At 37.0% G+C, this 11,097-nt stretch overlaps 1 protein-coding gene across 2 annotated transcripts; it reads left to right on the top strand.

The window, feature by feature from the left end:
• Positions 1-665: 665 nt before the first annotated feature.
• LOC102604769 (F-box only protein 8-like) lies at positions 666-2,655 on the top strand. 2 transcript variants are annotated; one of them, XM_015312781.1, is made up of 2 exons: positions 666-767; positions 1,188-2,655. In XM_015312781.1, the coding sequence occupies exon 2, from the start codon at positions 1,210-1,212 to the stop codon at positions 2,350-2,352; it is 1,143 nt and encodes a 380-aa protein (XP_015168267.1). In that variant the 5' UTR covers positions 666-767; positions 1,188-1,209; the 3' UTR covers positions 2,353-2,655. The 2 variants fall into 2 exon arrangements, with proteins under 2 accessions (XP_015168267.1, XP_006356320.1); XM_006356258.2 differs by lacking the exon at positions 666-767 and adding an exon at positions 776-933.
• Positions 2,656-11,097: the final 8,442 nt, after the last annotated feature.

Here is an 11,097-nt window from a genome sequence, read left to right on the forward strand (position 1 = left end):
GTTGACTCTCAGAATTTTATCAGGCTCACATATATTGGGACAGAAAAAATAACACATATCATTTTAATATTACCAAAAAAGTATTATAAATAATAATAATTAACAACTTAAAATATCTGAAAGACATTTTAAAAGGGTTAATTTTGTAATTTTATCCATATCACATAAATTAGGACAAAGTGACCAGTAATGTACATTATTTCAAAGTTACATAAAAATATTATAAATCACAATAATTAATAACTTCAAACATTTTTTTTTAAAAATATGAAAATTTGGATGACTCTCCAAATTTCATTTGTGTCACATAAATTGAGACAACAAAAATAACATTTATTGGGTCCATTTTAATTTATTTGTCTTTTTTTTTTTATATTTAAAAATTGCGTAAAAATACTATAAATCATGATAATTGACAACATAAAATATTTCAAAAATGTTGTATGTGGGTACTCTTATTATGCCTTAAATAGCGTCAAAGAAAGTACTGATTTGTGATAAAAAAAAACTTATTCCTTTATCCATGCAAACAATCGCTTCAAAAACTCGATTATTAGCCCCAAAATATTATTGGGCCCGTGCATAGCACGGGCAACATTATCTAGTAAAAATATAAAGGTAGGTAGGTTGTAGGTACCATAAAACATAAAAAGAAAAAGAAGGAGAATATCTGCCAACCAAAAGCTTATCCGAGTACAATAAATTGACAACGTTTTTGCCTCTTCTTCACTACTCTCATTTCTCATTCTTCTTCCTCAGCTTACAAGGTTAGATTTTCAATTTCTCTATTTTGGTGATAATATAGGGTTTTGTTACTCTGTTTCTGTTATGGTTTTTGTATCCCAACTCACTGTGTGATTCAAACTGTATGGGTTCAACTAAGACTGGGCACCGGACCGGAATGAAAGTTGTGCTAAGTTAAACCATTTCCAAGTTGGTCGAAATTGTTGTGTATTTACTTGTAGAATTGCTGTATATGCTAAGTTGTGATTTAGAGGGATCATTTGGTTGCCTAATGAAAAGCAGATGAAATGGGAAAATTTCAAATCTTTTAAGAGCATTTTTCGAAATTTTGTTTCTTAACGACACTGGGAGAATTTCAGCCTTTTATGAATTTCAATTTTCTATTTGTTTTGTGTTTTTAGTTGATCACATCATAATAGTACTACTCAATTTTTGTTTCACAGGAGATAAATTGGGAACACCATTATGGTTGGTAGACGTCATTTACCAGAAGATTTATTAGTGGATGTTCTATTAAGGTTGCCTGTGGAATCACTTTTACGTTTCAAATGTGTGTGCAAACATTGGTATGCTCTCATCACAAGTCCAAGTTTTATAGAAATGCATTTTCATCACAAGCATAATCATGCCCGTCTCCTCATTTGTAACTTAACCATATCGGATAAATCAAAGTCCATTGCTTTTTCCTTGCTCCCTGCCAAAATAGTTCAAGGTGTTTCCCCTGAACAAAAAATTGTCCATCAGCTTCAGAGGGTCACTGATTTCATGTCCATAGCTGGGCCAGTTGATGGCCTATTCTTGGTGGAAAAAGCAGCATTTTTTGATGAAGACGATGCTCGCTTGGCTTTGTGGAATCCTGCCACCAGGGAGTTCTGGCCTCTGCCTCCTGTGTCCTTTGAGCCTCAGCCATTCAAAGATCATGATAATCAGTTTGCATTGGGGTTTGACCCGTTGACTCGAGATTATAAGGTTCTATGTATTCGAACATTTTGGGATGACTGGGGACTGGGCGTTTCCCCTAATTGCATTGTTAGTGTCTATTCCTTACGCAACAACTCATGGAGGAACCTGAGACCTGATTTCCCTGACTGTTGTAACTTACACGAGTCCATTGGTGCTACACATCTCAACGGGGTATATTATTGGCTCTCTGGGCGTCTAGACAATATCTTCCGCATATGCTCGTTTGATATGGGCAGCGAACAATTTGGGGAGATGCAAGGCCCGGATATCCCAAAGGCACAGTGGGGAAAGCTTATGTTGCATGGTGACTCACTTGCTATCTTAGTTGGTGATCCTGGTAAACCAATGACATCCATATATGATGTGTGGGCGATGAACCTAGAGGGTAGTTGGACCAAAGTTCTTAATGTTCAACCTCAAATAGTTGCTCATTGGCCTCGCAGCGTCTGGGAGGATGATAAGATGATTTTCGAAATCACAGAAACTTCACAGTTGGTATTATATGACCCTACAACAAGACAAGTTATAGATCTTGGCTTTCAGCTGGACCTAATCATGGGTCGCTCTTGGGTTTTCAATTACAAGCAGAGCCTAGTTCAAATAAAGAGAAAGAATGACAGCCAGGGCAAGGATAATGTTGTCTAGCAAATTGAACAACCTTATTAGTTCAGTTAGTAGGTTGGTTATTTGAACTTTCATGTTGTTGGTGAGGGTTTGATTCCACATCTTGCATTCCTCTCTCCCATTTCCGCTTCTCCTACCCCCAATTTTTCCCCCTCTTTTTAAAAATAAACACTTTTTCAGTATCATACCAATAGATTGGAAGCCTCTGCTGACTGTTAGGGCTGCAGATCATTAATCCCTATTCAGATTAATAGGTCTGGTACAGTGGATGGTTGGTTATTATATCTATTTAAACATCAATATGAATTTGTTTTTGGTTTTTACAGTTTGTTTATATGTTTTGAATATGTACATGAATGTGCCATGTTCTGCCTATGTTAATATAGAGGCATTTGGCAGCTAAGCGTACTTAACTGCTTAAGTTGTATTATTACAATGAAAATCGTTACATTAAACGAAGCATGTTGGGTCCGTGTAGTATTTATATAAGCCGCTAAGGAGTAAGAACACTACATTAACAAGTTATTCTACACAATGTTATCTGAGTTGTCACCAAATTTTGTCATATTTTGGCTGTAGTTGTGATACAGTGTCATGTCTGTATGTATATATCTTTACGGAATGACGTAGGTCATTGTAAAACTTGGCAATCAACACTTGATTTGTCATTACACTGTATTTTCAATCCTCTTCCTTACTTTGTTTTGCTCTGTTTAATTTTCTCTGTGTTGTTTTTGCTTCAGTTCCTGATATTGGCGTTGCATAATACTCTCTTCAAAGGTGAGACTTACTTCTGCTGATATTTCTTATAGGTCGTTATTGTAACACCCCAGAAAAGTTTTGAGCTAAGACTTGAACCATCCTTTGTTGTCAGTAGGATTTTACCGAGGAATTTAAAATTTCTTAAGTGTTAAGTTCACTAGATGTAGCACCTTGAGTTCGAAAAAGAATCGAATGGGAAATAGCGAAATCTGAAATTTTGCAAGTTAAGCTAAATATGAGTTTTGGGTCAACTTCAAACGACCATAACTCCTAGGTCAGGATGAGTTAGGTGTGCTACCAGATACCGTAGGAAAGATCTTTGAATTATCTCTCCAACGCCACCGAGTTTGCTAACTTTCAAGTTCGGATGAGTGAGATATGGCCTTTTGAAGTTAGGCTGCCCAGTTAAAGAAAGTCAAAATCGGAATAGTGAGGGATATTTTGGTCTTTTCCTTACCCAATCAGATTTAATTCGTTTTTAGTAAGGTTTTAAGGGTCTAATCCTATTAGGTTCAGTTTTATAATCCTAAAATTACCCTAGGGTTTTAGTTTAGAGTTCAAGAAGAGAAAAGAGGAGATGATCAAAGTGTTCGTCGAGAGTCTTGCGTTTTGTTGCGGATTTTCGCCATGGGTTTAATATCTAAGAGGTATGTAAGCTTCCATAGTGTTGGGTTTGTTCACCCACACACCAAACATATTATTTTCAGCGAAGTTTCATTCTCAAAAAGTTGAAGGATTTAAGTTCTTGATAGGTGTTCTTGAAGTTCTTTATAAATCTTGTTGTGTTGGGTTTTTGATGATTTCTTGAGATCAAAGTGAGTGTTTTAAGGTCTGTATTGAGTAGATTAGAGTGTACTTATGTTAAGTAATTGATTCTAAGTGATTGGGAAGAAATCGTTCGATTCTAGACGAGTTAGGGTGAGAAAACGACCAAAGAAATTCGTCGCATTTTCTGGGTTGGGGTATGGCGTGTCGCGCCAGCCAGAGCGCCCCAAAGTAGGCTCGGAATGTTAGGGGCTGGCGCTCCGCGCCACCCATTGCCCCAGGGTCGCTTGCCCGTCCAGTTTGCAATCGGTTGCTCCGTTTGAGTTCTTTCGAAGGGTACCTTCACTCTTTTTCGATTCTAACTACTCTAAGCTACTTCTAAACACCTAAAATCATTCCTAACATGATCATAACCTTGAATTCATAATTCAAATTCAAGGTAGAGTCGAGAGTTAAGTTTTTGAGAATTCTTTCGAACATTCTAAGAAAGTCCCTTTGAATTCTATTGTAGAGTCTTCTACAACTTCTAGTAATTTGTTTCAAGACTCGAGCAAGTGATTATGAGGATGAGGAGAATGTATTCATGAGTTTACTTTGTCATCATGATATCCTTCATATCATGAACCATAACTCTTGAATTCATAATTCACATTCAAGAGAGAGTTAAGAGTAGAGTTCAAGAAAGCCTTTGAGTTAAATTGTGAAACCTTTGAAATCCATCATCAATTTGAGTTAAGTTTTGAGTAAGTAAGTAAGAGAATGAGAAGAGTATCGATTTGAGGAATGATTTTGAGGAAGTAAGTCATAGAATAAGAAGAGTCATATACATGATTTCCATATAGTTATGTAGACCATCGAGTCAAGTTGTTTCATGCCCACAATTTCACATGAACTTCGTAAGTCGAACATCTTTCAGAAAAGTGGTATATTCAAGTTCTAAGCCTTTAGGTGTTGAGTTCCTAATCCCTTTTGAGAAGTAATCTTTGAGTCCTTGAGTTGAATATTTCATGCTCATAATTCCGCATGAATATTATAAGTCGAACAGTCTTGAGATGAGAAGTATCTTTGAGTCATTGAGTTGAGTAGTTCATGCTCATAATTCCGCATGAACTCTGAGTTGAGCATTCTTGAAATGAGTAGTATCATTGAAATTCTTAAGTTCCAAGTATTTGAGTTCTATCTATGGTTGTTGAAAACCTTGCATTGAGTCGTTCATGTCCATAATTCGGCATGAACAATATTTTAACAAGTCTTTTACAAACGTTTTAACTTTGTTTTAAGACTTAAGTTTTGAGTTCAGTAAAGAGTAAAGTTGAAGTTCTTTCTTCAAAAAGTATATGGGGACTAAGTATTCCCAAAGAGATTTAAAATGTTTTCACATTTAAATAAGAACGGAAAACTGATATTTCCAAAGAGCCTTCGGGCTAGTTTTCAGAAAAGGGTAATCGCTTTCTAAATGAAGCAAGAGGGGAAACTTTGATTTCCAAGATAGTCTTTGAGCTAAGTTTTTGAGCACTAATTTCAAATCACAGAACGAAGTATGTTTTTAAAACATAAAGAGCTAGTATATTTTGGGAGTAGTATTGAGCATCGATATGGGGGAGGGTTCAGGAAACCCCGAGCCGCCATAAACCATGTAGCCACCATGGGTAGAAAATGGTCATACTTTTTTAGATGAATCCTTTTCGCATAGACTAGTGGATCCACTTAGTAGTTCATGAGGAAGATCGCTGTATCATCACAATAGCTCTTATGTGATGGTTGTCGGTTAGAGAAACTCCCACAACAGTATTTTGTATTTTTATATACATCAAATTATTTGTATTTTTACATACATCTCAGAGTTATATGTATCATTGAATACACACAGAGTTGACATCATGTTTTCAAACAACGTTTCTTTATATTGCACATGGTTTAAATTGCTTTATATTGAAATGAGTTCAGTTATGTTGAGCCAGGTAAGTTCTTCAGTTTCTTTCAGATTCTTTTCAAGCTTATGTTCATGTTTTAGAATTCCCTTTACATGCTCTTACATTCCACATATTGAGCCATTTGGCCCGCATCTTTTCATGATGCAAACATAGGTATTCAGGATCATTAATATGAGATTCGTTAATACATCCGGGAGTTCGAGTTATCTATGGTAAGCTTCCTTGCTTACGGAGGATTTCATTTACTTTTCAGTTATAGCAGTTGTTAGGATGTCGTGGGTCTTGTCCCGACTTCCATCTTTATCAGTTAGAGGCTTCATAGATAGTCTGTATCGTTGAGAAGTCTGTATCATTTATTTTATTAAATGTTTTAAAAACTTAAGATGCCTATTTTAGGGCGAGTTGAATTATTTATTTTATATTGTGTTTTCTTTTGAGTTAAAGCTTTGTATTTAAATAAGTGATCAAAGGTGAGCTTGGCTATTGAGGAGAAATAATCCACCCCTTAAGTCTGAGTATAGACTTTAGCCACAAGTCTCGCCTTAAGTCTTGCAATAGAGCTATCAAGACTAACTGATTGCAAAAACCCACTAGCATCCTATCGTCTTCTTTCCTTTGGGAAACTCCACCTAATCCTATGAGTGATTCTCATCTGAAGAATGTATCTCCTCAAGCATTGCATCATGTCATTCAGGATGATTCAAGCTTTCCTTCACTATTCGGGTACTGAGATAGGTCTATAAAGGAGATCAAGCAACTAGATACATAAAATAAGTGGTCATAAGAAACAAAATTAACAATGTGTCACGCCCCGAGCCTACACCCTGGACGAGACTGGCACCCAGAGACCATTTCTGGCCCCAAGCGAACCCTTGGCCTGACTTTCTTAACTCAGCGGAAACCTAACCCAACAGAATAACTCAATGCTAATGCAAGGTTAGAAAACAACTTAACTTATAAAATCTAGCCACAAAGGCAACTTAAATCTCAAAATAGAATACTTACATATATACATAGATGAGAGACTCAAAACTAAATGACTAACTGTCTATGAAGCCTCTAAAATACTGAGATGGATGTTGGGACAGACCCCGCAACACCCTAATAAAACAAAACTAAGAACACAAAATAATTGAGTCCTCCGAAATGCAAGGAGGCTCACCACTGACTCTGGAGTGCTCAGTTGGATCAACGGCGTACTGGATGCTGATCCTGGGTACCTGCGTCTGCATCATAATAAGATGCAGGCCAACTGGCGTCAGTACATGGAATGTACGAGTATGCGAGCTGGAAAGCTGAACCACAACTTAAGCTTAAGAGGAGTACAAGAGAACACTTACCTTGGCTCTGTACGACTCATGAATAACTGAACTCAATATATAAAGCAATGAGACACATGCAATATATAAAGCTTGTAAAACAATATAAACAACTTAGCTTGTTAATGATAAAACAATAACAATTCAACTTTACTTATATAAAAGTAATATAACTTTAGTTGGAGATTCTTTAACCGACAACCACCACTATGAGCCCTAGTGATGATACAACGTTTTACCTCACGTTGCCCAAGGACCATCCTATACCTTGCCGTGATATAGGACCTTACTATTGCTTAGTGGATCCACTAGCTTAATCTTACGTAATCCTCTAAAAAGCATGATACGTCAAGTCCTATGTTGGCGCATGGTTCTTATGGAGAGTTGAGTTAATATGAACTCGTGTCCCCAATTCGGTGCTCAATACTACTCCCAAAATACTTTGGCTCATAAGTGTCTTTAAACACATCTTTCTTTAGTTTGAGGTAATTACTCAAAATCTAGCCCAAAGGCTCTCTTGGAATCGATGTTCCTTTCTTACTTAAATGTAAAAACATTTAGAAACTTCTTTGGGAAATACATAGTTCCCTAATAACTTTTGAGAAATGGACTCGACTTTATGCTCTTGACCTAACTTGAAATTTGAGACTCTTCACTTGGCTTGAAACTCTATACCCTTTACTTGACTTGAAACTCTATACCCTTTTACTTGACTTGAAACTTGAGTCTTAAAAATGAAGCTAAAACATTCACTAAAGACTCTTGAACAACTTTGAAAACTTGCTTTGACTTACTTCACTTCTAAGCTTAACTCTTAACTTCACTTGACTTATAACTTTACTTGACTTGGAACTAACTCTCCTTGAATTGGATTATGAATTCAAGGGTAATGATTTGTGTTTGGAAGGACCCCATGATGATTAGGAATAATTTAGGACAGCTAAACTTAAGAAGAATTACAAAATTAAATTCTGAAAACAGTGGAGTCCGCGTCCTGTCCGCGACGCGGAGAAGATTTTTGTTCACAGAGGGAACAAGTCCGCGACGCGGACGTGCTCCTCGCACAAAACCAACAACTTCAACAACCAAGATCTATCTTTTCTTGGAATTAAAAACGAGTTGGTGTGTGAGGGTATGAACCAACCAACACTAAGGATCATAAAATCCCTCAACATACAAGAGATTCAACTCAAATACACAACCCAATCATGTCCCACAACGAACAATAACTTTAACAACACAACTAACAACCTCAACAACAACTAACAACTTCAACAACTTCAACAACAATTCCAAATCTTTTTCTCAAAATCATAAAATGAGCTTGGTGTGTGGGGGAAAGGATCAACCTACACAAAGAACTCACATACCTTGATAGGGATCACCCCCGACGATTTCCACGACGATCTTTGTCGGAAACTCCTTGATCTCCTCTTCTTCTTCTCTTCTTCACTCAAGAACCCTAATTCTTACTCTTTTAAAATGGAACAAAATGATCCACAATCAGACTAACACAACAATATATCCTCAAAAGAAATGATTTGTGAAAAGACCAAAAATGCCCTTAAATTTCCGGACGGACTCCCTGCCAACTGCCCAACTTTCAAAGGGCATAACTCGCTCATACGAACTCCGAATCGAGAAAACTCGGTGGCGTTGGAAAGATCGTTCCAAGGGCTTTCCAAAAATCACTGGAACTACTCCTGGATCATCCTGAGCTAGGAGTTATGATTGCTCAAAGTTGGCCAAAAACTCACTGATTTCCACACTTGGCCAAATTTCCAGATTTTGAACTTAGCCAAAATTTCCAGATTCACTTCCAATTTCAAGCTTCTTCATATTCATTTTAAATTGTCGGATGTTACACAGTGGAATATGTAGATTTGCACTGATGTGTACTTTTTTGAATAGTAATAGTGGAGGAGGATCCGATGATGAAGAAATTGATGTAGGAGATGTATAATCGATTTCTCGACTTCTTCAGTAAACTTGAACAATTGGCCATCGTGCTGACAAAGATAGAGAAAATGTAGAATGCTCAATAGAAGAACTAAGAGATAGAGGAACAACATCATTTGATTGCTCTGAATCAATAGGGAACCGTTTCTTCTGTATGAATTAGTAACTTGATAGATTAACCACTTGTCTTCCTCTCCCTGAATTGAAGAAATGGGAGGTGTATAGAAGAATGGTGTAGTCTTTAAAAATACTACATTAGTTGACACTAGATATATATTTGCCAATTTAGTAGAATAACATCGATATATCTTCTAAAGGAAGAGTAGCCCAAGAAAACGCACTTCAATGCCTTGGGCTCCAACTTGGTAACAAATGATCGAACATCTCAAATATAGCATGTGCTCCCAAACACCCTAGGCTCCATCGAAAATAGTAACTTGTTTGGAAAGAGCACATTGTAAGGGGCATCATCAGCAAGCACGCCAGAAGGCATGCGATTAATCAAAAAATAAGTTGTAGAGATTGGAATTTGCCAAAATTGTTTAGGGACTTTCAATAGGAACAAAAGTGTCCGAGTTGTCTCTAGTAAATGCCTATTCTTCCTTTCAAGAACTCAATTTTGAGAGGGTGTATCCACACATGAAAACTGGTGGAGAATACCATGTTGTCTTATGTAGGGTCAAAATAATTTTGACATATATTCTTTTGCATTATCATTCCTTAGAATATGCAACAAGTACGCGTGATTAAATTGAGTTTTGACTTTAGCACAAAATGCTTAAAAGTAAGTAAACACTTCAGGTTGGTTACCCTTCAGGGTGGCCTAGTGGTTTGGGCTTGGGACTTCCATGTTGGAGGTCTCAAGTTCGAAACCCCTTGCAAGCGAAAGCAAGAGGTTTGCCTTCTAGGTTGAGATCGACGCACCGGGCTTGCCCAATGCGGGTTACCTCTCCTATGTGATTTACGAGCTATTGCATAGGAGTGAGAGTTTTACCTTGTGCGCATCTAAATGGTAGCGGTTGCGGGTTTCCTTCGTCATGAAAAAAAAAGTAAGTGAACACTTCAGATTGACTCTTATAAAGTAAATCTAAGTTATCGAGAAAAATCATCTACAAAAGTGACAAAATATTTATGCTCAATTTCAGAAACAATAGGACATGGTCCCAAACATTAGAAAAAACTACCTCAAAACCTGAGTAAACTCATTTATTAACCCTTGGACCTGGCGAAATGTGATAGTGTTTTGCAAATCGACATGACTCACATTCCAATGAAGAAATATTATGAAATTGAGGGCATAGCTTCTTCAACTAAGGTAGAGAAGGGTGTCCCAATTGACAATGTGCTCCAAATGTTGACACAACACTGGAGCATGCAATAGATTAAAATTTGAAGAGGTGACATAACACGTTTTATACAACTTAGCAAAAGCCTTACCTGTATCAGATTTCTTTAAGTAATTTATGATATTGGGATAAATTAGGAAATTGCTCTCCGAACCAAATCATGGTGTCAGATGTAACAACTTTAGAACTTTGAGCTCTCTTATCACAATCAGCCATTTTCCAAACAAATTAACAAGAGTGGGGAAACCAGCCAAATTACACTAACCAGAAATACCCCAACAGATCTTGTTGGAATGTATGTGTCCACTAGTCTAGATGGGACCAGGTCCTCAGCACAGTTACAATAACAGAAAATAAACAAAGTGCGGAAAGTAAAGATTGCACAACAACTTTACGTGGAAACCTCCTTGCTCAAGGGAGTAAAACCACGACCTGGCCTGCCAGGACTTTTCAAACTGCTTCCACTAATCTTCTCAAAGCAAAAGTAAAAGCCAGTTTACAAAATGAGATTAACCTACTAATCTCCACACTAAGTAATATATCCTATTACTTAGATGAGCCTAAGCAGATACAACACTGCCCACTAAGCTATCACCCCTAGATAACTTAGACTTTGCTAAGCGGATACAACACCGCCCACTATACTAATCCTAACCGATTAATATAGACTTTAGAGTAAGA

Source organism: Solanum tuberosum, unplaced genomic scaffold, assembly GCF_000226075.1.
Source record: "Solanum tuberosum cultivar DM 1-3 516 R44 unplaced genomic scaffold, SolTub_3.0 scf00213, whole genome shotgun sequence".
Classification (NCBI taxonomy): Eukaryota; Viridiplantae; Streptophyta; class Magnoliopsida; order Solanales; family Solanaceae; genus Solanum; species Solanum tuberosum.

Excerpts from the sequence above, each read along its gene's own strand:
- LOC102604769 (XM_015312781.1), top strand. The coding sequence starts at position 1,210 with ATGGTTGGTAGACGTCATTTACCAGAAGATTTATTAGTGGATGTTCTA.